Source organism: Ranitomeya variabilis, chromosome 8 (genome assembly GCF_051348905.1).
Source record: "Ranitomeya variabilis isolate aRanVar5 chromosome 8, aRanVar5.hap1, whole genome shotgun sequence".
NCBI lineage: Eukaryota > Metazoa > Chordata > Amphibia > Anura > Dendrobatidae > Ranitomeya > Ranitomeya variabilis.
The window spans coordinates 169,545,863-169,572,575 of NC_135239.1; the positions used below are offsets into that span (position 1 = coordinate 169,545,863).

General features: G+C 47.1%; 1 protein-coding gene across 5 annotated transcripts in view; it reads left to right on the forward strand.

Moving 5' to 3' along the window:
• LOC143787817 (6-phosphofructo-2-kinase/fructose-2,6-bisphosphatase 4-like) overlaps positions 1–25,907 on the forward strand; it is an 88,513-nt gene extending 62,606 nt beyond the window's left edge. The window contains exons 8-15 of one of the 5 annotated variants that reach the window (XM_077276916.1): positions 1,002–1,209; positions 5,876–6,022; positions 9,692–9,796; positions 11,913–12,042; positions 19,032–19,094; positions 21,286–21,350; positions 23,000–23,069; positions 23,701–23,843. In XM_077276916.1, the coding sequence (XP_077133031.1) occupies positions 1,002–1,209; positions 5,876–6,022; positions 9,692–9,796; positions 11,913–12,042; positions 19,032–19,094; positions 21,286–21,350; positions 23,000–23,069; positions 23,701–23,708 (796 nt within the window). In that variant the 3' untranslated portion in view covers positions 23,709–23,843. Of the gene's footprint in view, positions 1–1,001; positions 1,210–5,875; positions 6,023–9,691; positions 9,797–11,912; positions 12,043–19,031; positions 19,095–21,285; positions 21,351–22,999; positions 23,070–23,700 lie in introns of all 5 variants that reach the window. The other 4 variants (XM_077276913.1, XM_077276914.1, XM_077276917.1 and 1 more) reach the window with 4 other exon arrangements.
• Positions 25,908–26,713: the final 806 nt, after the last annotated feature.

Here is a 26,713-nt window from a genome sequence, read left to right on the forward strand (position 1 = left end):
AAATTTCACCCATACCATGTATTGAATGCGGTGAATCCACACTTTTCAGTGATCACATGCGGAGTCACCTGTGGTCAATAGCCGGCAGCACCTTGGACGCAGCGGACATGTGCTGCCAATTACTGACAGTGTGCATATACCCTTATACTCGCTTCTAGCGGTGTGGACACTGGTTTTCCTGGGTATTGTGTGACAGGGTTATGCGTTCCCTGTGTCCAATCTATGCTGGCTTTACTCGCACCCCAATTTTCTGACGTATCTCATACATCCTGAGGAAGTGATGGCTACTGGTCTCTAATTTTCTCTGGATGTACATGATATGTTCAAAAGCAGGAAGAGTGATGCCAGCGCTGATTGCCCACAGGGTTTGTTTGACAGAATGTCACTTAATTTCCCAGGAGAGCCAGTGCAGAGAGCACTGGATCAGCGCCGACACCTGAGATCCGTATAGGTGTTATCATTTTTTACAAGGGGCAGACGTGTGGATTCAGGAGGAGGAGTTAGAGTGGTAGACAACTCCTTTAAATGACTTGACCCAGAACAGGACCTGAATGACACTGGAAACCAATGAAGACTGCGATCGTTAAGTATTATAATGCACCTTCATTACATAGATTCTTGGGGTTAGGAAACGCAAATTGTTGGGATAGATTCATTAAAAAGGCAATGTTATAGAGCATGCACTTCTGTAGATGGAGCCCAATGTATTGGGGTGTAAAGACGGAATTACACTTCCCACTGCTTTCACCAGAGATGTATAGGAGAGCAATCCAAAATATTAATGTACTATGCACAAATGGGAGATATCCCATAATCTTCAGCATGTATCCCCTTTCTGATTCTCTGCAGACCCTGTCGGCAGTATACGGCCTCCTGTAGTCTGTATCTACAGGGCACTGACTGATCACACACTGTCATAAATGGGAAATCTCTGCACGGCATTGTAAATTGTGACCTTTTCTGAAATAAGGAGTTCATATTTTTATTTTTTTTTTTTGCAGGGAGCTGTCCTACATTAAAATCATGGACGTTGGCCGCAGATATTTAGTTAATCGTGTCTTGGATCATATCCAGAGCCGGATTGTTTACTACCTCATGAATATTCATGTGACCCCACGATCCATCTATATGTGCCGGCACGGGGAGAGCGAACTGAATGTCAACGGACGTATTGGAGGGGACTCTGGCCTGTCTCGCCGAGGGAAGGAGGTGATGTGAAATGGTGTTCTGCAATACTCCCCATACCTATTCCTGGTGCTTCATTGCCCCAGCTTCCTATGTCCCCTGCCGGTCTCTCTTGTTGACGTCCTGTCAATAGCATTACCGCCAGTAGCGCTCATGCCATCAAGTTGAGTGTCCGATGCATCAGAGATGTGTGCTGGTCACTGACAGTTCTGCATCTTGGCTGATCTGCTATTAATTGCAGTATACAGTGCATTATCTCAGCCATCTGTTATCATACGGTCCTCGGAGAGACCAGTTTTATGGTCCTGAGCAAAGGGCGCCTGGTACAGGTAAATATGATGGTTATGAATGTTTGCAGGACCGGCCACATTGAGATTTCTCCTCCTTAGGGAGATAGTACAGTTTGTTTTGCAAGGTGGAAGTCAATGGCTGTCCGCCAACGTTGTTGGATTAACCCCGTGTAATGGAGCAATGTGCACTGACTGCAAAGGTCGCGTATAGCCAAGGAAACTAGAGAATCCACCTGTACCTAAAAGTAGTTAATTTCTGATGTGTGCATTGTGTGACTGTGTGGATCTAAACACTATATACAAGGCCGGACAATGTAAAAGAGTTTCTGGAGTTATGGTGGAAATTAACAAACAATAATGAACTAAAATGACAGATGCTCAGCCAAACTATAGGGCTAAAGAGTATAGCCCTTGTGACGGGGTGGGGGGGGATAGTTGCAGGGGGCCGCTAACAACAAGTTACACCATGGAGTATCGGCAAATAGAGTTATTCCCAACATTTATTACAGGATAGGGGTTAGTGTTAAATGTCAGTAATGTCCCTTTATTTGGGCAGATCAGAAACACGAATTGTGCTTAAAGGGGGTCTCATGGTTAGAACTTGTGGGACGGTGCTGGGTTACAGTAATAAGATACGCTAAGTGGACTTTTTGGGTTGTTTGTTTTAAGCAAATTTGATGGTTCCAGCAGTGGGACCCCCAGCAATCAGACCCTTATAACTTATCCTGTGCTTAGGTGATCATTGTCATTCATGGGGAAAGAAAACACCTTAAGTATCCAGCTGAGCCACGTCCTTATGGGGTTTGTGTTGAAAGCTCTTCTAAATTCTAGGATAATGATGAATGAATAAAAAAAAATGATCAAGACCCTCTTTTAAGAAGCTGTTTTTAATTTAAATGATTATTCCCATATTCACAGGTGGATATTGTAAAAACAAGCACTCTTGCAATTTACTGTTTGTTAAAATTTTCAGCTATTTTTCTTGGATATTGTCCCTTTTTTTTTTTTTGTTTACAGCTCGTTGCCTTGGAGACTGACCACCTAGCATGTAAGCACTGTGCTGAAGCTGCCTGGGATTGGAATCTAATGCGAAGCCGCAATGATCCTGGACAGCTTCATTGCAGCCCTTTTTCTATGCTGGCTAGCAGCGGTGGTCGGTCTCCTAGGTAACCAGGCGTTAGCAAATGAAACGTGTTGCTATCTCAAATGGCTAAAAATTTTAAGAAGCAGTAAATTGCAAAAGTGCTTGTACTGCTGATGCTTGTTATGAAGATTGTTGTGCTGATGTGGCCAGTAACCCTTTGATGTGCAGTTGTGCAGGCAGCAGTGAGAAGTGAGGCGCAGCACCAAACCCCTCCGAGGTCTATTCCAATTAAACTGGAGAGATTGGCAAATTGTATAGTAGGTGCACTGCCGCTAGGAATGGTGATGATATGGTAATTAAAATAAATACTTTTTTATCGATGAGTTATCAAAAATCACAAACCGTTTTTTGGCTCCAGCCCGGAGCCGTATGTCTTAATTTAATTACTGTATATCATCGCCATTCCTAGTGACAATGCACCTACTGTACAATTTTTTTTTTGCTTTTTCTAAAGATGGGCATAGCCTTTTAACAGTCACTTTCTCCTTTTCAGTGTGTGCTGATATTGATCATAAAGGGATTGTACCCAGTTTGGAAGTTATTCCCTGTCCATAGGCTAGTGTACAACCTCCTTATTGCCGGGGGTCTGACAACACCTCCCAGATAATCTATGATCAGACTATTTTAGAAGTTGAATGTGCTGGGAAACAGACTGTAAATACTGAATGGTCCGTCTATTTTCTTTTTCTTTTAGCCGCTAAATGCATGCATTTAAATATAGTGTCCCCATAGGGGACCTACCCCATAATATAACCTCTCTGGCTGAATAATTTTGTATAGAGATTTGATGCTTCTCAGAACTTTCCACCATGATGAAAGAGGAACATTACTGACATATGTTCCAGGAAGACAGGCACATAAGTATGGCACATACTATAGAGAAGGAAGCGATTGTGTTATAAATGCTGGTAGACAAGGGATAGAATTGCTAATTGAGCAGTGATGAAACTGTATGCATTACATAAGCGCGGCTGTGCAACCGGACGACTAATCTGCCGTAACATCCTCACCCGGTTGTAACACTGTGCTTGGGAACATTTCTTCATTGCGGCATTGCTCAAGGTGGAACTTGCCCCACAGTAGATGATTCAGACATATTCCCATTTTAATGAGGCTCTGTGCTGCCCTCTTAACACGATCCTACAAATTTGCAGTTTGGCTATTGGAGCCTAATAAAAAAGTTAGATCTGGCTTCTTGAAAATAGCAGATTCATAACCAGTCCACAGAATCTAGTAGAGGTGCCGTCAGGAGAGATCATGGCAGCAATCTGGAAATTCCAGGTGGTCACAGCCTTTTGGCTTAACGTAGCCAAGTAGGGAGCCGGGCTAGTCAGGGCTGTGGGCAAAACTTATCAGTGGGCCCCCAAAATGTTAGTGGGTTTGGTTGTCTTAATAGAAATTATAGTGTATAATGACCAAGCCCGACATTACCACCATGTAGTGATGGATACCTGTCCTCTTTAATTGTATAAGATTACAATAGTTATATTGTGTGTGTGTATATATATATATATATATATATATATATATATATATATATATATATATATATATATATATATATATATATACACTATATTGTATATATAGTTATATTGTATATCCCCCATACTCTGGAACTCTCTACCCCAGCACATCAGACTCTCGCCTACCATAGAAACCTTCAAAAATAACCTGAAGACTCACCTCTTCCGACAAGCCTACAACCTGCAGTGATCCTGAACCTACTGAACCGCCGCACAACCAGCTCTACCCTCTCCTAGTGTATCCTCACCCATCCCCTGCAGACTGTGAGCCCTCGCGGGCAGGGTCCTCCCTCCTTATGTACCCGTGTGCCTTGTTTTTGCTCATGTTTAATGTGTTTGTCTATATTTGCCCCGTACTTCACATGTAAAGCGCCATGGAATAAATGGCGCTATAAAAATGAATAATAATAATAATAATAAAATAATAATAAATATAGTAACTCACAGCTGATATTTTTTTTTGATGGAGTCATGCACTTTCACATTCACCGTCTTTTTCCATCTGGCCCAGACCGATGTGACAACTTCTCCAGCCAGGACTTATCTCCAGAGTTTGCAACGTGTTTGAGTTATTAGATTTCTATACCCCTCCTTACCTATTCCAAACTCTCTCTCCCATCCTGCTGCCCCTATAAAAAGTAATAATTGCCCCAGGGTCCAGCACTGAGCCTCTGCTGATGCTCCCGGTGTCTGCGGCACTGACATTGCGTCGTCAGCGGCTTATGCTGTCAACTTAAGCTGAGCCGGTGCACTCACTCACTGACACTCAAACAGCGCTGGAGACAATAACCGGTACCGGGATTAGTGGCAGAGACTCTGCACCCGACCGAAAGAGGGTAAGGAAACAACAACAATGGGGAAGGGAGTTTCTGAAATTGGGAAGCCCCCTCTAGTAAATAAGTGCCAAAAAACTACCAATACTCCGAGTGCCCTCTTAACTGCCAATTTAATGATCAATGATTCTCGTACTCTCGAATAGTAATCGTGCCCTCAGAGGGCTCTGAAAATACTAAAAATGCCCATAAAGTTCCACTTCCACCCCTCCTAAAAAAAAAAAAAAAAAAAGTCGTAACAGTGCACAAATCCCCCTTTATGATGCCAATGCTGCCTAAAATGCAATGTCTCCCTGCCGTTCTGTGGTGTAACGGTTCCTGCATAGTGTGGATGAGTGGGGATCGCATAGTCCGGGTGGGCCGCACTGTGAGGCCGAGGTGCCTGCCCCCCACTGGTTGCTATGCTCCTCTAGAGTTGTATGGACACCTCTGACTTCATACATTTTCTTACTGATTAATGGCATACTCTTGATGCCATGTGTAGGGCGGTCTTCTCCACCCGGAGGGGCTCCTTTTCTGTGCCGCTGTATTGTCTCCGTACGGGTTGCTGGCGTATAATGTTGAATTCTTTTGGATGACTAATGGGTCACGGGAAAATCTGTAGCCGATAAAGGAAGGGTGGGGCAGCAGGTGCTAATGCTTTACCTGTTAGGTTTCAGTTGTCAGGTTACAACAAAGCATTTTTTATCATCCGATATTTTGGTTTTATTCACACATCACTTGCAAAACTGCTCAGCCCTTAAAATCCCGTGTCTGGGCAATGGCCTCTAGGTGGTAACTCGCCCTTACTGACCGCCAATCTGAAAATGTTCTATCCGTAACACTATATATGTAATGTGGCGTACAATTTTACATAAAGACGCTACTCTGATTTTTATTTTTATGATTTAATCCTAGTTTGCCAAGTGCTTGGCAGAGTACATCCATGAACAAAACATCCATGATCTGAAAGTGTGGACGAGTCAGATGAAGAGGACGATTCAGACGGCGGAAGCCCTGGACGTCCCGTACGAGCAGTGGAAGACCCTGAATGAGATCGATGCTGTAAGTGTCCCACCACTGGGCATCACTCACGTGGTGCACGTGAGGGCAGCGTCTGGCTATGGCACTCAGGATACCGATTTCAGGCCGCTGTTTTGATGTGGATTCGCTCCAAAATCCATGTCGGAAAACTTTGTACAGACATTACCTTGATGGCCAAGGTGATGATGGTTTTTCAATCCTGCACAGCAAATCTTTATTGTGAGCTTCATTAAAATTGTGGCAAGGGCATAGTAAACTGTTGCGCTTCAAGTCTGGCTAACTATTAATCAACTAGATGGTGGCCCGATTCTATCGCATCGGGTATTCTAGAATATGTATGTAGTTTATTTATGAAGTTTGAGTGAACTATGTGGCACTGACTGACAGAATTTGTTCAGTAAACGTGACTGAACTACGTGGCACTGTGACTGACAGAACTTGTTCAGTAAACGTGACTGAACTACATGGCACTGTGACTGACAGAACTTGTTCAGTAAACGTGACTGAACTACGTGGCACTGTGACTGACAGAACTTGTTCCGTAAACGTGACTGAACTACATGGCACTGTGACTGACAGAACTTGTTCAGTAAACGTGACTGAACTACGTCGCGCTGTGACTGACAGAACTTGTTCCGTAAACGTGACTGAACTACGTCGCGCTGTGAGTGGGGGTTAAATTCCACACCAATATCGCTGATTGGTCGCGCCAGCCGGCCGCGACCAATCAGCGACGCGGGATTTCTGTGACACAGACAGAATTAGACGATTATATAGTAGATAAGTCAGACTTGAAGCGCAGCAGTTTAATATTCGCATGTTACGATCTGTTGCGTTTTGAGTTTAGCTGAGTCTCATCGATCAAAAGCCAGCCAGATGCGAAACGCGTTGGATATTTTTCTATGTTCACCATTTAATGAAATTCTTAAAAGAGATTTTTATTTGTTTTTAATTCTCTGACCTGAATCGAAAACCCTTTTATCAACACTTTGAACAAAGTTACTTGATACCTCACACTCCTTATTTGTGCACAGTGGACTTGATTGCCTGGGAACCAGATTGGACATCACATATATTGCATGGGGTGAGCTTCATCCACAAATTTTCCATATACTACTTGATGTCCATAGTACCAACACAATACCCTTGTGAGTCCAAGTAACTAGCCTCTTCAAAGAGGAAGATAACTGGGTACCTAGCACCACCTATTGGGGAAAACAATCCTAGAAGTCCATATTGGCCCTTTAAATAACCTTGTCTCATCATGATGGATGATGGAAAGCCAAACCAGGATCTTCTCCAAAATGAAAAGACCTCCATTCGTCTCAGAGGGTCTTGCCCTTCATCAATAAATAAACATGATTGTTGAGTGAGGTCCACCACAGAGATCCTTCATTGATCCCGAAAATATCCTGGGTCATAACTCCACACTGTCCATGCCCCTCGGTTCACCGCAGTCCGTAGAGGGAAGGAGGGATATCGCCCCAATGAAACGGTTAGCCTTTCTTCTTTTGCAGGAAGCTGATTCTGTTTCTGGCAAAGGAAAGAGCATACAATACCAGGAATACAGCGGTGTATGATAATCATCCCGATATTTTTGCTGAAATGCCGCATTTAACCCCTTAAAGGCCCAGGAATCTTTTTTGTTTGTGATTCTCCCCAACCCCCTTTCTCATGTGCTAAAAAAAAAAAAAATTTCTGTTGCTATCTTTTTTTTTTTTTTTTTTTTTTTATTTATTTATTTTTTTTGCTGGACAAGTTGTAGTTTTAAATGATGCTATTCAGTTTACTATACAACATACTGGGAAATAAGGGGGATGGGGGAATTACAAGGGCTTAGGGGGAAAATTAAAATGCAATTATGACATTGTTTTTTGGGTTTTGTTTTTATGGCCTTTTATGGTTTGATAAAAATAATTGTCCAGTAAAATTCAATTAAGGCCATAGCAAACGTTTCCAATTGTATTTATTTATTTTAAGTCTTAGTTTAGTGATTTTTGAAGTAAATTTGTAAACAAAAATAATAATTTTAGTTTGTTGCCATATTCTGGATAATAATAATAATAAGTGTGGTGACAAATTCTGGCTATTTTTTTTTCAGGCGTTTAACTTGCTCTTTTAAGTGTATATTTAAGTGTATATTTTGATAGTTGACTTTCAAGCTGTCAAAATATGTTTTTATTTCAAGGGGGGTAATTTTAAACATTTTTTTTTTTTTAATCATTCTTTAGCCCTCCTAGGGTTCTTCAACCTGTAATTGTTTGATTGCTAGTTCTGTGTACTGCAGTATGACAGTATTGCAGTATATGGAGTGAAATAGCGGTTCTCCAAAGACGTCCATCCTATAGCTGAGCTTCACAGGAGGACCAAGATGAGCAGACCTAGAGACCATTGTAAAGCTGTAGTAGCATCGTATGCAGTGAAGAAGCAGTGACCCACAAATTCAAACACAAAAGTCTCTTTTAATGTGTTTCTTCACAGCATTAAAGTCCAGTTCACATAAATGCATATAACTTCAGTGACCAGTTTACACCAGTTCAATGCAATACATTTCACATGGCTTTAGATTTGCGGTCCCTAAACAGGCCAGACTTCCCTTGTCCAGTTTCCCTGGGCGACCGCACGCCATCTCAGACTCTATACGTTTCCATACACACAGCCTCATATGTTGCAGACACTACTCACGCCAGCCCTCCTCTGACTAGTTCCCGTGGGTGTCCTGCATCGCTGTATCACAGTCTCTGTACTCACTCAGCGCACTGCACTCTTTATCCTCTGGAGTGCAGCTGGGTACACATAAGACAAAGTCTCTTACAGACTCTTTACTCACACAGTCGTACACAGTTCAGGATATCCTCCGGATAGCAGCCGGGCACCATATCCACCTGTTTGCAATCGTTGCACATGCTAGTCCTCTTTCGGGCACAGGACATCCACCTCCGGGCACAGGTCTGTCCACATCCGACTCCTACGGGCACAGGACTGTCCACCTCCGAGACCAGTACCATGAACGACTTGCATCTCTGTGTACGCTGCGGGTGCCAGGCTATTCAGCTGCCCGGGGTACTGGCTCTGCTGGCCTCCATGCACTCTGCAGACCAGCACACACCAGACTGACACTGACGTGCACCTCGCACACCTGGCCTGACACGGCCTGCACGGCCTGACACACCCAAACCCCTTACTGCAGGGCTTTTAAACACACACAAACCTGTGGCCTTCAGCCACCTGGAAAACCCGGACCGGAAATCCATGACTCTCATGCACACCTATGGACTTCATCCGTCTGCATGCACATTCTGGGGAGAACAAACAGCGCCCCCTAGCTGTATCAGAGGCCACAGCCTCACACCATGCTAACCTATCTTTTGCTCCTTGATCACATCATAGGAGTTAATGGGAGCCCATGTGTTCCTCATTACTGACGTCCTTAAAATAACGCGGTCAGAGACTGACAACAGCATTTACATAGCTCAGACTACAGCAGTCTGAGCTGGCCCCAATTAATATAGTTACAGGCAGATGCCGGCTATGTAACACGGCCGCCATCTGCCTCTTAAGGTGCAGGCTCAACTCCTGAACCGACTCTACACTTTCCTTAGCCACCTATGACATAAACGTACATCAGAAGTTATGGGCTTCACATGCCATTGACTTGTGGATCTAACTGGCCTGTTGTGTTTCTCCCAGGGCGTGTGTGAAGAGATGCGTTATGAAGAAATTCAGGAATCGTATCCTCTGGAGTTTGCCCTGCGAGACCAAGATAAATACAGATACCGTTATCCAAAAGGAGAGGTTAGTAGCTCTGAAGGGGTTAAATATCTGGAACTAGATCATAATGCGAATGTGGTGGTCTCTAGTTAGTGGGATGCCATATTCTAGGGGACTCTCTGCATCAGTATATTTGCGTTTATAAGGTATGCCTTATAAAACATCAGTGCTCACCTGGTAAATATCCCCAAATCCCAACAATATCCTCTTGCAGAATACTTGAGTTTTGACCTGGTTGCACATTAGCACGTCTGCCGCCCCTGCACGTCTGCCGCCCCTGCACGTCTGCCGCCCCTGCACGTCTGCCGCCCCTGCACGTCTGCCGCCCCTGCACGTCTGCCGCCCCTGCACGTCTGCCGCCCCTGCACGTCTGCCGCCCCTGCACGTCTGCCGCCCCTGCACGTCTGCCGCCTCTGCACGTCTGCCGCCTGCCCCATGTACAGTAGGATGTAGAGGTTCTTGTACAGTTGGGGGAACCTGTTAGCATATGGAGGTAGCCTCTTATTCTGTAAGACCACCCAGAAGATTGATTGAGCAGGATGCCCATGTTTTAAAGGTATTGAATATAAAATGTGCACTATAACTATAACCTGGGTCCTTAATATACAGTATATACTGTAGAGCATTTGTCACTAATAAGCAAGAATGATAAAACTGCTGTAAAGAGGTTCTCCAGGAATAGAACAAAATGGCGAAAAAAAATCCTAAATGCTTTTGGAAGTGAAAGGCTCTGCTGCTGTAACCTGGAGGTAACCTGCCATGTACTGTCACAGCAGTGAGGCTTCCTACGACAGTGTCATTTTATGAATTCCAATTTATTCCCTCTTTTTCACCCCTTAGAGTGATATTTCTATGAAGGACATATTTTAAAAACTATGCGACCCAAACCATTGTAGAAAATAGGGGGTCCCCAGCCCACCTGGTGAGGTGGTTACGAGATTCGGGCAGAGATGAAATGCTGAGGTGGTCTGTCATTTGTGCAGCTGTCTGCAGTCACTTCTACTAGAGTATACAGCCTGACTCCGTTCGTTAGCCCCCCTCTGCCCCACAATCATTTCAGACCCCAGTGGATATGCCATTAGTGTCCTAAGAAGGAATGTAGGAAAGGTATAGTAATGATGAAGGCTCTGGTGGTTTGGAAATGCACACCTATATCTTATTGGAGCTGTCCCAGAGAACTTTAAATGTTCTATCCCCATATGTAGTAGTAATAATAATAGCAAATTCCTCCAGTTAGAAGTATAGTATAGTTTTTCTGATTAGCTATGTCTCTTTCCTCATGTGCAGGCATTGCAGGACCTTGGGTATCGATGGTTACGACTACTAGCAACTAGCTAACTCACTATATCAGTGGTCGTAGCCATGGATACCTATTGTCCTGCACATGAGGAAAGCGACAGTCAATCAGAAAAACTATACTACATTTCTAATTGGAGGTATTTGCTAATATTATTACTATAACACCTACTATATATTGGGATAGGATCTTGGAGATGGGTTTAAACCATACAAATGGTAACCCCAGACTTTATAAGCCATGACCTGGTCGGTAAAGTTTTTCTGTTTCTTCATAGTGCAGAATTGCAGAGGAAGCCTTTTTTTCTTGTCTTTTGGATGTAAAAACTGTTTAGGTTAATCAGGACGCAGTGACAGCTGCTGGCTGTTTTCTCGCTGCCTTCCTGACCTGACTAATGGCTGCACGATGGCCGGTGCCTGCTTGGAGACCGATGGGTGCACCTTGTAATGGCCAGCTGGTAACCGGTTGTTCAGAGTATAGTTGAAAAATTAGCAAATTGAGCTGTGTAAAATCTCCATGGCCTGTTAGGGGTACGGCCAGGTTATGCGTCAGTTTTGGGGGTGGGGTTATACAGAGATTATGGAGGACTACATGGCGGCAGGTTTACTAGTCCTGTAGTGATACTCTCCTGCTGATGAAACCGATTTTTATCAAAACTACAGCCAGCAGCCCAGTGAGTGACACATTCCTACACCTCTGCCCCTACATCATGCTGCTCTCAGACTGGGTGGGAAAAACGGATTCCCTTTTTTAAAGTGTTTTAATTTGGTCTGCGTCCAGTTACTCTTCTGTCAATGCCGTCTGCCCACATTATGTTGTGTAACGGAGTGATCTGCTTTTCAGTCCTACGAGGACTTGGTGCAACGGCTGGAACCGGTCATCATGGAGCTGGAGCGGCAGGAGAACGTGCTGGTGATCTGCCACCAAGCCGTCATGCGCTGCCTGCTGGCCTACTTCTTGGACAAGACTGCAGGTGAGGACCGGACGCCTAGCTGCACGTTTATTCTGAATGTCGGCCAATACACTCAGCTGGTCATGGCGGAGAACCTGTACATCCGTCTGCCGCAGTAAATGACTGTAAAGGCCAGGGCTGTGGAGTCGGAGTCATGGAAATTGAGGAGTCGGAGGTTTGGCTTACCGACTCCACAGCCCTGGTAAAGGCCATAACTGGAAAAGTAGACATGGGAGTGCAGCCCTAGTACCATTGATTAATGGAATGTTTTTGCAAGATATTGGATCATATTCTCACATTTGTCTTTCATATTTTTTATTATAACAAGTGGAGTGCAGAAGTATTTACCCCCATCACTAGTTCACTCCTAATCTCTCATTGGAGTGGTCGCCTTGCACTTTTATCACTTTTGTAGAAAACAGGATTTTTGGTTGCTTACCGTAAAATCTGTTTCTTGGAGCCTCCATTGGGGGACACAGGAACCATGGGTGTATGCTGCTGCCACTAGGAGGCTGACACTATGCAAATAAAAAAAGTTAGCTCCTCCTCTGCAGTGTACACCCCACCGACTGGCATTATACTCTTCAGTTAGTGAGAAAGCAGTAGGAGATAAATAACAAGGTTGAAAACCATAACCACAAACTTGAGAACTGTAAACGTGATAACAGTGATAGAACATAAAACAGAAACTGAGAAACATTGGGAGGGTGCTGTGTCCCCCAATGGAGGCTCCAAGAAACAGATTTTACGGTAAGCAACCAAAAATCCTGTTTTCTTTATTGCCTCTCATTGGGGGACACAGGAACCATGGGACGTCCCAAAGCAGTCCCAAGGGCGGGAAAAACTGACTTCCATCAGGTCAGAGGACTCACCACTGCCGCCTGCAAGATCCTTCTGCCTAGGCTGGCGTCCGCCGAAGCGTAGGTATGGACCTTGTAAAATTTGGCGAACGTGTGGATGGAAGACCAGGTTGCCGCTTTGCAAAGCTGTAGGGCGGAAGCCCTGTGGTGCACGGCCCAGGAGGCGCCGACTGCCAGGGTAGAGTGAGCCTTGATCCCAGAAGGAGGCACTCTGTTCTTGACCCGGTAAGCCTCCAGAATAGCCGTTCTGATCCAGCGAGCAATAGTCGCCTTAGAAGCCGGCTGGCCTCTGCGCGAGCCATCAGGAATGACGAAAAGAGAATCCGTCTTCCGGAAAGTGGACGTTCTATCCAGATAGATCTCCACTGCCCTGACAAGGTCCACCTTGTTCAACGATCGCTCCAGAGGATGAGTCGGAGCTGGACAAAAAGAATGTAGAACGATGTCCTCGTTGAGGTGGAAGGTGGAAACCACCTTAGGAAGAAAAGAAGGCGGAGGCCTGAGGACCACCTTGTCCTGGTGGATGACCAAGAACGGATGATGGCAAGACAGGGCCGCCAGCTCAGAAACGCGGCGGATAGAAGTGATGGCCACAAGAAAGGCCACCTTCCAAGATAGAACTGACAGGGGAACCTCCCTGAGAGGCTCAAAGGGGGGAACCCTCAGAACGTCCAGTACCAGGTTTAAATCCCATGAATCCACAGGGGCCCTGTACGGAGGGACCGCGTGGGCTACTCCTTGAAGGAAGGTCTTAACCTGTGGTCGGGAAGCTAAAGTCTTCTGAAAAAGGATGGAAAGCTCAGAAACCTGGCCCTTTAGGGAACTAAGAGCAAGGCCCGAATCCAGTCCTGCCTGAAGGAAAGCCAAGATGGAAGGCAGGGAAAAGGACATAGGTGAAACGCGGTTGGACTCGCACCAACTGAAATAAATCTTCCAGGTACGATAGTAGATCCTGGAAGACGAAGGCTTCCGAGCCTGAATCATGGTGTGAATCACCCGGGCCGAAAGGCCGGACGCTCTTAGAACTGCAGTCTCAACAGCCACGCCGTTAAACTGAGCGACCGAGAATTCGGGTGGCAGATCGGACCCTGAGACAGCAGATCGGGCCTGTCTGGAAGCGCCAGGGAGCGTCCGCGAGAAGATTGACGAGCTCCGCGAACCAAGCTCTCCTGGGCCAATCCGGGGCGATTAGAATGACCAGCACCCCTTCCGCTTTGACCTTCTACAACAGTTTGGGAAGTAATGGAAGGGGTGGGAACAGGTAGGGCAGCACGAACTGTGACCAAGAAATGGCCAGAGCGTCGACGCCCACTGCGAGAGGATCGCGAGACCTGGAGACGAACTGCGGAACCTTCCTGTTCATTCGAGACGCCGTAAGGTCCACGTCCGGAGTCCCCCATCGAAGACAAATCTGATGGAAGACGTCCGGATGTAAGGACCATTCCCCTGCCGCGAGACCCTCGCGGCTGAGGAAGTCGGCGGCCCAATTGTCCACGCCAGGGATATGCACCGCGGATATCACCGGAACCGTTGCATCTGCCCAGAGGAGGATCTTGGATACCTCGGCCAAGGAGCTCCGAGTCCCCCATTGATGGTTGACATATGCCGCCGCCGTGGCATTGTCCGTCTGGATTCGGATTGGAAGGCAGCTGAGAATCCTTTCCCAGTGACGAAGGGACAGAAAAATGGCCCGGATCTCGAGGACATTGATCGGCAAGGTTGACTCTTGCGCCGACCAACGGCCCTGTACAGTCAGGTGGTGAAACACTGCACCCCAGCCGAGCAGGCTGGCATCCGTCGTCACCACTTGCCAGTGAACTGGAAGGAAGGACCTGCCCTGGGAGACAAGAGGTGACTTGAGCCACCAGTTGAGAGACCGTTTGACCCGGGGAGAGAGTCGGATCGGGCGGTCCAGGGAGAAGACAGACCTGTTCCACTGAGACAGGATGGCTTGCTGAAGAGGTTGCGAGTGAAATTGGGTGAAGGGAATCGCTTCCAATGTTGCTACCATCCTCCCCAAAACCTTCATGGCCGATCGGAAGGAGGGAGACCGAGGGCCCTGGAGCACGCGTATATCCCGACGAAGAATGGATCTCTTGTCTTCGGGAAGAAAGACCTTGGTCTGACGAGTGTCGAAGAGCATGCCCAGAAAGATGATGCGCTGAGAAGGAATAAGGCAGGACTTCTTCCGGTTGACCAGCCACCCGAAACGGGCTAGGGTGTCGAACGATGGACAGGCTTTCGTGGGCCTGAGAAAAGGACAGAGCCTTGATGAGGATGTCGTCGAGGTATGGAAACAGAACCAGACCTCTGACCCTCAAGATGGCCATCAGTGCCGCCATGATCTTCGTGAAGACTCTTGGGGCGGTTGCAAGACCGAATGGCAGGGCGACGAACTGAAAGTGTTCCTGGAGCACCGCAAAGCGCAGGAATCGGTGATGTCTGGGGAATATCGGGACATGGAGGTAGGCGTCCTGAATGTCTATGGAACACAGAAATTCCTGAGCCTCCATGGAAGCAATTACCGAACGAAGGGATTCCATCCTGAAGTGCTTCAGACGGACTCTCCTGTTCAGCAATTTGAGATCCAGAATGGGACGCACTCTGCCGTCTTTTTTCGGTACCACAAAAAGGTTTGAATAGAAACCTGTGAACCCGTTCCTTTTCTGGGACGGGAACGATTACCCCGGCTTTGAGGAGAGACGCGATGGCTGCGAAGAAGCCCGGAACTAGAGCGGGATCTCTTGGAGGACGGGATTCGAAGAAACGATCCCGGGGTCGTGAAACAAACTCTATCTTGTATCCCGAGGATACAACTTCCCTGACCCATGCGTCCTCTACTGCGGAAATCCAGACTTCGCTGAAAAAGAGAAGACGGCCGCCCAACCTGGGAGTTGGGCTGGAGTCTTGCCGAGAGTCATGCAGAGGTGGATCTTCCAGTCCTGGGCCTGGAGGATCTACCCTGGGAGTAGCGAGGACTCCAGGACGGAGTGGGCCTAAAGGACACCACCTTCTTCTCTTGACGTGCCTGTGGCCTCTGTTGCTGCTGGGAAAAGGAGCTTGACGCAGCGAAGCGGCCGAAAGGATCGAAACTGCCGTCTAGGAGGGCGACGAGGCTTAGCCTGGGGGAGAAGAGAACTTGTACCCCCGGTGGCGTCCTTAATGATTTGGTCCAGCTGGGAACCAAATAGACGAGAGCCCTGGAAGGGCAGACTGGTAAGGGACTTTTTGGAAGATAAGTCCGCCTGCCAGGCCTTGAGCCAAACGGTCCGGCGGATGCGAACAGCATTGCTGGAAGCCTGAGCCGCACAAGACGCGGCATCCAGGGAGGCGGAGACCAGGTATTCTCCCTCTCCCTCTCGATCTCTCTCTCGATCTCTCTCTCTCGATCTCTCTCTCGATCTCTCTCTCTCGATCTCTCTCTCTCGATCTCTCTCTCTCGATCTCTCTCTCTCGATCTCTCTCTCTCGATCTCTCTCTCTCGATCTCTCTCTCTCGATCTCTCTCTCTCGATCTCTCTCTCTCGATCTCTCGATCTCTCGATCTCTCGATCTCTCTCTCTCTCTCTCTCTCGATCTCTCTCTCTCGATCTCTCTCTCTCTCTCTCGATCTCTCTCTCTCTCGATCTCTCTCTCTCTCGATCTCTCTCTCTCTCTCGATCTCTCTCTCTCTCGATCTCTCTCTCTCTCTCGATCTCTCTCTCTCTCTCTCGATCTCTCTCTCTCTCTCGATCTCTCTCTCTCTCTCTCGATCTCTCTCTCTCTCGATCTCTCTCTCTCTCTCTCGATCTCTCTCTCTCGATCTCTCTCTCTCTCTCGATCTCTCTCTCTCTCTCGATCTCTCTCTCTCTCTCGATCTCTCTCTCTCTCTCTCGATCTCTCTCTCGATCTCTCGATCTCTCTCGATCTCTCGATCTCTCTCGATCTCTCGATCTCTCTCGATCTCTCGATCTCTCTCGATCTCTCTCTCGACCAGATTTCCTCGAATTCAGGATGAGGAGCAAAAAACTTGGAAGGTGGTTTGGCCCGTCTAAACGAAACCGCCTGATCTGCGGGTTCCGTAGAGGGATCCTTGATGCCACAGGTTTGGTTTATTGCCCCAATGAGATTCTGGACCATATCCCTCATGGTTGCGATTTGGTTAGAATCCAGCTCCGAAATATCCTCCGAGGGCGCATCAGAGAATGCCTCGCCTGACTCAGGGGAGGAGGATCGGGGGGCACACCGACCGCAGGGGAGGGCCGTGTGGCGAGATGGAGCGAGAAGAGGACTCAAGCCACAAAAGGTCCAGACAGGAACGTCGGTCTATCAAGGAGAGCTCGGGCGGCGGTTCCTGCGACCCGCTGGCAACTGCAGGGGTCTGCAGGGGTAATCGATCCAGTACGGACACCAGGGTTTGAGACACCCGTGTTAAATCGGCCACCGATTGAGACAGAGAGGAGGCCCAGCCTGGGATGGGGGTATCACTCTCAGGCGGATCGGCCGGGGGATCCTGGGCGGTGGGAACAATCAGATTGCTGCAGGACTGACATAGCGGAGAGGACTGACCTGAGGGAAGTTTGCTGTTACAGGACGAACATGCAAAGTACTTGACTAAGACAGAAGATGAAGAAGTAGGGGGACGAGAGCGGCCCCCTTTAGAGTTAGACATTTTGAGAGGTCCCTGAAGAAAATGCCAGCGGGTTAGGGGACAGTGGGGCAGAAGAGGGTGTCAGTCTGCAGTGCAGCTACTCACGGACCCGGTCCTGGAAGATGTCCCGCTTGTGGGTGGAGAACTCCTGCCCTGAGGTGCTGTATTCTGCGCAGATCGTGCTGTGCAGAAGAGATGCGGTGGCGATGGTGCGGGGCGCGCTGCGTGAGCTCCTGCTGCTGAGAAGCGGTGAGCACACACAGACGTTGTCCCTGGAGGAAGGGGGCGGAGCCAGACACAGAGGCGCCGGTGGGCAGTGCACAGAATGTCGGGCGGGAGAAAAGCCCGCCCGATGAAACAGGAAGTGGGTGGAGCGCGGCACCGGAAGTAGGCCCCGGGAAAAGCCGGGGCCTAAATTAGAAGCTGGCCGCCGAAATGTGTGCGGGAGCAAAAGGAAAAGGTACGTGAGCCCCGGCTGATGAAGAGGAGCGCCGGTGCCGGAAGTAGGCCCCGGGAACAGCCGGGGCCTATATTAGAAGCTGGCGGCCGCAGGAGGCGAGTCACCTAAAAGGATACGGCCGCCGGGGAAAAAATCGGCGCGGCTGCCTGTAGGGGAGCCGCGCCGCAGAGAGAAGAGGATGCGGCCGCAGACAAGACAGTGCGATTGCCGCCGTGGGGAAGCAGCGCGGCCGGTCATCAGGGCCGCCGCGCAAAAGATGGGCCCGGTTTTTGTCCCTAATTGTCGCCCAGTTGCAGAAAAGGTGCGGCCACAGGGATAGTAGTGCGGCCGCAGAAATAGCAGTGCAGCTGTCTGTAAGGCGCCGCACAGAGTCGCAGGAAAGGTAGGGAATCCACAGAGGCCCCCTAAGAACAACTGATAGGGAGCACAAAATACTCACCTAACATCCCACGCCGTCGTACTAACCTTAAAAACATGGAAGATATTAGACGTCCGTGGAGCTGGTGACGGACGTCCTCGTCTCCTCCGACCGACAGGCTCTGGTAGGCGAGTGGGTGGGGGACGGGGCCAGGACCGGACTTCTGAGCACGCTTGTGTGCTAGGTCCTTGGTCCTGTTGAGGGATCTATGAGGATATGGGGTGGCAGTACACGCCGTACTCATAGTCCGCCTTGTGGGACTACAGGTGTGACTGTTCACCCTGTATCCCTTCTGGAAAACCTGAAAAGAAACGACGCACATTGAGGTAGATAAGGGTCTAATGAAAGACCCGTGTCCACCTCCTACTGACAATAAGCTAAACTGAAGTATAATGCCAGTCGGTGGGGTGTACACTGCAGAGGAAGAGCTAACACTTTTATTTGCATAGTGTCAGCCTCCTAATGGCAGCAGCATACATCCATGGTTCCTGTGTCCCCCAATGAGAGGCGATAAAGAAACGGTCTGCATTCTTGCTAGCTTATAGGGAAAAATATCATCATATTCAATTTGTCAAGATTCCATATTTTCTTTCTAAGGATTGTTCTTTCTATAACACTACTGGATGTTAAATTACTTTTCCAGATCGGCTGCCTTACCTCAAGTGCCCCCTTCACACGGTCCTGAAGCTGACGCCCATAGCTTACGGTAAGACCACAGTTTCTTGAGTCTTTTTCTAGACTTTTTGATCATCCAGGAAAAAAAAAAAAAAAAAATGACCAGCACCTCCGAACAGAATAAAGCAAGTGTGAACAGGTGCAAGCTGCCCTGACTGCATAATATACTAACCAGAGAATGCAGCAGTCTGTGTAAGCCCCAAGATGTCTGCAAACACTGAATATATGGAATCTGATCTGCAGTACTGATATTATAGAATATACTTATAAAAATTAAGGTACTTAGTGCATAAATTGGCCAATTCATGTCTGCCACGAAAACAAACAAAAAAATGACTAGTACCTCCGAACAGAATTAAGTAAGTGTGAAGTTTTTTGTTTTTTTTGTAGTTTACTATTGGGGGCTGTGACTGTCTCCTTTTAAGTATTATATACTTATTGCTTTGTATTTTTGATCATCCTGCTCACTGATTTTCTCCTAATAAGCTGCATGGAGGGACTATGGAGAAATCATGGGAGCTGAGGTCCTCAGCACTGTTTGGTCCTAGCAGGGAGTGTCAAAGGTTGTTCATCCAGTAACACCCGTGTCTTCCAGTTTCTTGCTTTTGTCCCTCTTATGTTCATCTCTTTGGCAGGTTTCACAAGTCAGACATTCACGGTCTGATTACGGACCACGATGTCCAGATCGGCAGTCAGGCTGATCAGTTCTGGTCTGGAGACCCGGCGACTGGTTTAGGCCCCTTTCACACATCAGTTTTTTGCCCTTGGTCACAATCCGTTGGCAGATTGTGAAAAACTGATGCGACATATCTGACCAGCGGATCTGGCTAATTGGATCGGAGCATGCTCAGTTAAAAAAAAAAAGCGTAATCAGTCGCCGGATTCCGTCATTTGACAGATCCGGCGCCATAGGCTTCCATTCTAGCAAGCAACAGATCCGCCGCTGTTCGTTTTTTCGACGTACACAAAAAACATTACTTTGTCTGTTGTCTCCAGCCGCCGGACAAACAATTTTCGACGAATCCGGCGAACAATAGATGAAACGTGAGGCCACATGTCACAATCCATCGCTAATACAAGTCTATGAGAAATAAAACGGACGGATTCAGCGGCATCAGTCGCCGGATCCGTTTTTTTCAAAATTAGATGGATTGTAACTGACAAAAAATTGATGTGAAAGGGGTCTAGGCATTGTGGTTCATACTGGGACTGAGCGTGTTGGAAGTGCGAAATCTGCTTAATAAATGCCCCCCTTTTTTTTTTTTTCAAGGGGTTAAACTGTCCTCCACCCCAATATTTTTCCTACCGAAGAGGAGGTGCAGGCGGTTCTGCATGAAGATGATGTCTGACATTGTTCTTCTGTAGGATAACAATCTGCACATCCCTTTATTCACCGCACTGCTCGTCACTGGGATGCAGTATCAGTAGATGCATCGTTTCTGGTGTCGTGTTCCATGTTTTGTTACAGCGCTCTGTATTTTATGCAGCATGGTACATAATGCTATAACTTTAAAGGGGTTTTCCAGTTCCAGAAAACCCCCAGGTGCAGGTAAGTTTTAGTTTTAAAAAAATAAATAGCCTTATTTTTTATGGGGAGAGTTTATGTGCACATGTTGCGGATTTGCCTCTAGAATTTTTTTGTGCGGATTCTGCATCTCTTGGCAGAAAACGAAGGTGCGGATTTGATGCGTTTTTTATGCGGATTTCATGCGTTTTTACCCCTGCGGATTTCTATAATGGAATGGGTACAAAAACGCTGCAGATCCGCACAAATAAATGACATGCTCCTTTTAATCCGCAGAGTTTTTCGTGCGGAATTTTCCGCACCATCAGCACAGCGTCTTTTTTTTTTTTTTCCATTGATTTACATTGTACTGTAAATAACTTGCAGATCTGCGGCGTTTCTGCATGAAAAAAACACTGCAGATCCACAACGTGTGCACATAGCCTTAAGCTTTGTGTACCATCCCTGGTCTAGCTCTGAGTCTCCGCCACTGCTCTAAACTGCAGCAGTGCTGCAATCAGGAGCTGCACGGAGACCTGGGAAGGGTGAGTAGAGTAGTTTTTTTTTTGTTTATTTTTTTAAAAGTTTTTTAAACATTTTTTACAAATTGCAGGCAGGGAAGATGGGTTTTCAGTAAATGACGTCCCACTTTAAGAGTGTAACATACAGCTATATGTGACCTATTTACATTTGCTGATTTTTTTGGTGTCCTCTATAGGTTGTAAAGTGGAAACGATCAGTCTAAGTGTGGAAGCAGTAAACACTCACAGGGATAAACCCGAGGTAAGCCACTCTCTGAATGTCTGCCTAGTAATGGAACCGTCAAAAAAAAAAAAAAAAAAAAAAATCTAGCTAGATGGTAGGATATTCTTTCAGGCACTATTTATTTATTTTTTAATCGAACAGTCTCCCTGTGCGATCATTACATCTCTGCCAACAGGTGCTGCACTGAGCGCTGGCATTGTGTGAGTGCCGCCCTGAGCGCTGGCATTGTGTGAGTGCCGCCCTGAGCGCTGGCATTGTGTGAGTGCCGCCCTGAGCGCTGGCATTGTGTGAGTGCCGCCCTGAGCGCTGGCATTGTGTGAGTGCCGCCCTGAGCGCTGGCATTGTGTGAGTGCCGCCCTGAGCCCTGGCATTGTGTGAGTGCCGCCCTGAGCCCTGGCATTGTGTGAGTGCCGCACTGAGCCCTGGCATTGTGTGAGTGCCGCACTGAGCCCTGGCATTGTGTGAGTGCCGCACTGAGCCCTGGCATTGTGTGAGTGCCGCACTGAGCCCTGGCATTGTGTGAGTGCCGCACTGAGCCCTGGCATTGTGTGAGTGCCGCACTGAGCCCTGGCATTGTGTGAGTGCCGCACTGAGCCCTGGCATTGTGTGAGTGCCGCACTGAGCCCTGGCATTGTGTGAGTGCCGCACTGAGCGCTGGCATTGTGTGAGTGCTGCCCTGAGCGCTGGCATTGTGTGAGTGCTGCCCTGAGCGCTGGCATTGTGTGAGTGCCGCACTGAGCCCTGGCATTGTGTGAGTGCCGCACTGAGCCCTGGCATTGTGTGAGTGCCGCACTGAGCCCTGGCATTGTGTGAGTGCCGCACTGAGCCCTGGCATTGTGTGAGTGCCGCACTGAGCCCTGGCATTGTGTGAGTGCCGCACTGAGCCCTGGCATTGTGTGAGTGCCGCACTGAGCCCTGGCATTGTGTGAGTGCCGCCCTGAGCCCTGGCATTGTGTGAGTGCCGCCCTGAGCCCTGGCATTGTGTGAGTGCCGCCCTGAGCGCTGGCATTGTGTGAGTGCCGCCCTGAGCGCTGGCATTGTGTGAGTGCCGCCCTGAGCGCTGGCATTGTGTGAGTGCCGCCCTGAGCGCTGGCATTGTGTGAGTGCCGCCCTGAGCGCTGGCATTGTGTGAGTGCCGCCCTGAGCGCTGGCATTGTGTGAGTGCCGCACTGAGCGCTGGCATTGTGTGAGTGCCGCCCTGAGCGCTGGCATTGTGTGTGTGTATGCGCCACTGAGCGCTGGCATTGTGTGAGTGCCGCACTGAGCGCTGGCATTGTGTGAGTGCCGCCCTGAGCGCTGGCATTGTGTGTGTGTATGCGCCACTGAGCGCTGGCATTGTGTGAGTGCTGTCCTGAGCGCTGGCATTGTGTGTGTGTGTATGCGCCACTGAGCGCTGGCGTTGTATGTGCTGCACTGAGCGCAAAGTACATATTGGCAAAGCCCAAGTAGCTGGGTAATACCCTGATGATCGTGGGTACTGAACTTTTTTTTTTTTAAAGATTTTCCTGTTTTGTTTTGTTTTGTGACAGTAGTAATTAATCAGGACTCCAGAACTAAATATATTTGTAATTTCTACCTACTTTCCCATTTTGTTTCCAGAATATATAATCTTAAAAACCATTTGTTCAGAACTCTGCCTCATGACTTTCTGGTATTCTGCTCCTTAGAACGTAGATATATCCCGGCCATCTGAGGCTGCCCTGATAACTGTGCCCGACCACCGTGGACCCAGTAATGGTGCCTTTACTCGTTTTTATTACTGCTGCCTGAATTAATCCCAAATCCATGGTTAATTTCGCTCATTTGTATTTTAATTTGAAGTCAAATTATGTATCATGTGAAGACCCCGACGGCCGTGTGACTGTAGGTGTGGGGTGTCCTAATTAATCTCCGAATCAAATCTGCTGCCAATTAACATCTAATTACTGCAAATCCATGTGAAATCTCACTGACCGTCTGCGGTACATGTGCTCTCTATGTATGGCTGTATGGTATAGAGGGGTAGCACGGCCGGGGGGGGGGGGTGGGATAACCCTGCGAGAAACACTGTCCGCACAGAACAGTATAGTATTGGCCACAGGCGCACAAGCTGATTCCTCTTCAAGAGAATCTTGGCAATTATGCTAATCTCGGTCTGATCCAATTTTCTGATGTGCAGAAAAAAAGTCTCCATTCTGTAAGTGTGCGGCTCTCTGACTGCACTCAGATGTCATCCGAGTGCTCTACAGATAGATGATATATGTATTATAGCAGGTGTATGGGGAGTGGAGCGATTATTGCCTTTTCGTAACGGATCTTCCAGAATGATTCTCCCTTTGCATCCTGTGAACTATGTACTCATGTCATTACCGTTTCCTCTCTCTTCCAGAACGTTGACGTCGATCGCTCCAGTGAAGCCGCTCTGCAGACTGTGCCGAATCATCTTTAGCCGGAGGGGTGACCCCGTAGCCACCATTTCTTAATGCAGTATCTTCCAGTGCCGCTGATGGGGTTAAGACGGACATGTAGCAGCTGTAATCATGGTGTCTCTTTTTACCAGTGGAACTGCAGACACGTTCTTTAGTGTTTGGGTGGTATAAATGGTTTTAAAAAGTAACAAATACTGTAATCGATATATTTGGGTTCAAACACTCCGTTTTTATGTTGGGAACGTACTGATGATTTCAGATTTTTTTTTTTTTTTGCCATTTCAATGCATTTTCCTCCTTTTTTGTGATCATGGCAGCTATGCCTCCTTACCACATTCAGGTTAAACACTGAAAGCACAAGCAACCTCTGCATGTTCTATCACTATTGCAGTTCTGCGATTCAGCCACCAGAGGGCAGATGCTTTTGTTCCATCACTAGTGCAGTACTGGAATTTAGCCACCAGAGGGCAAACTCTTTTAATGAGACATGAATGCTGTGGAAAGCATTTAGTGGCGTTTACGGGAACATTGATTTTGCTGCATTCAATGGAATAAACAAGGTAATAGTGTGCAAAAAAAAACAAAACGTAGAAAACATGGACCTCATGCAGTGGGCAGTTTGGATGGACACAACTTAGTGGTTTCTGCCATAAATACTGTTAAAATGTTAATTTGTTATCTCAGAGTAGAACATAGTAGTTATTCTAACCAGTCGTTATTTTTATTTGGACTGGCAAGTATCACAATGTATCATGAGCCTTTCATAGGGTTGCTTAGGATTATCACGTGGTTTGGTTATAAAAGTATTCCTTTTTCTAATTCACGTTGGGAGATCCCCTCTGCCGGGAAACATGACGTCCTTCTACGTTATAACTGCACTGTAAAGCCCTAGATGTTGAGAAGTATTTTCATAAGGAGCATGGATCCGGCTTTGGGGGAAGTGATTTTTATTGGTTGTTTTTCTTATTCGTTTCTATCCAAGAAAATGTTTAACTTTAAAATGCATTTTTTTTGTATTGCATCACTGTAAAATCCAGATCATTCCACATAAGGCCCAGGGTCCCTGCCTATAGAGGGCATCAGTGCAGGGTTCTGCTCAAGGTACATGGTTACTTCACCCCAGAAATGGTCGCCGCGCAGTCTCCGTCCATACCCTCCTGCACTGATGCAGATCATTCGTGTGCAAATGTTTTTTGGTTCTCCTCCTTCTGTGATTTTGTCTTTTATCTATTTTGTATTTTTATGATTTTGCTTGTAAAATAAGATGGCTTAACTCTACAGCTGCTGGATCAGGGCACTGGGGCTTGCAAGCAATGTGCAATATGTATAGTACTGATCTCTCTAAGATGATTCACCACCATCTTTACATAAAGGGGGTGAAGGCAGGGATTTCTTTTTTTTTTTTTTCCCCATATGCTTTTATATAGCTATTATATATTTTTTTTTTTTTAGCACAAAGTGGAACCTAATTCCAGTGGGGCCGATTTAATCAGGATTGGCGTTGCACACGCTCGTGCTGTGCCGGTCTTGCTGGACTACAAGGCATCAAATTCATTGAGACATGCACGCCATGTGATGAATTTGGCGCATCTTTTGCGTGGCATGCGCCAGGCCCGAAGTGCTACTTTAGTCAGGGACTGGACTAACACTTCTGCCATACAAAACGCAGGCACTTTTTGCACTGGACGAACGGGCCGGCCTGGCCATGCCCTGGATCTTCCCCAGCGTTGCCTGTTTTGGCGGCACTGATCCAAATGAGTGAGAATCTGATGTAAAAGCTTTGATGAATCTGCCCCAAAGAGTTTGTTCTAAATCCATATATACAGTAAAGAGAATTTAATATAAAATATTGCATTGTACATACATTATTAAAGCGCTAACAGACGATCTATACTTAAACATGGTATGTTTTAAAAATGTAAAAAATATATATATTTATTGGCTATATACACCCCTGCAGATATTTGTTCTATTGCTTCAGTGCAAACAAAAAATAAAATTTTTAAATATTGACTCCCCTATGCAGGACTTCCTGTCTCCATGGTAACAGACTACAAACACCTGTGTAGTCAGATCCTGCAGTCATGCTTCCTCCTCGCTGTCATTTATGATTCTTAATAAAAATGTTTAGTAAGCGAAGATGAAATAGGAGGGATATACACTGCTCAAAAAAATAAAGGAAATACTATCATCCCACATCCTAGATATCACTGAATGAAATATTCCAGTTATAAATCTAAATTCATTACATAGTGGAATGTGTTGAGAACAATAAAACCTAAAAATGATCAATGTAAATCACAATATCCCATGGAGGTCTGGAGTTGGAATGATGCTCAAAATCAAAGTGAAAAATGAAGTTACAGGCTGATCCAACTTCAGTGGAAATGCCTCAAGACAAGGAAATGATGCTCAGTAGTGTGTGTGGCCTCTACATGCCTGTATGACCTCCCTACAATGCCTGGGCATGCTCCTGATGAGGCGCGGATGGTCTCCTGAGGGATCTCATTCCAGACCTGGACTAAAGCATCCGCCAACTCCTGGATAGTGATGAGCGAATATACTCGTTACCTGGTTGCTAGGGAATCCTCACATGTACTTATGTTGGCTAACAGATGTAAATCATTAAGCTGCGGCAAGAAAAACTAAATCTCCAAGCGCTAAAAAATACTTGGACGACCCCTTAGCCTGCTCGAGAAATCTTGAGTGACGAGTATATTCGCTCATCACTACTCTTAGACAGTCTGTGGTGCAACGTGACACTAGTGGATGGTGCGAGACATGATGTCCCAGATGTGTTCAATCGGATTCAGGTCTAGGGAATGGGTGGGCTAGTCCATAGCTTCAATGCCTTCATCTTGCAGGAACTGCTGACACACTCCAGCCACATGAGGTCTGGCATTGTCCTGCATTAGGAGGAACCCAGAGCCAACCGCACCAGCATATGGTCTCACAAGGGGTCTGAGGATCTCA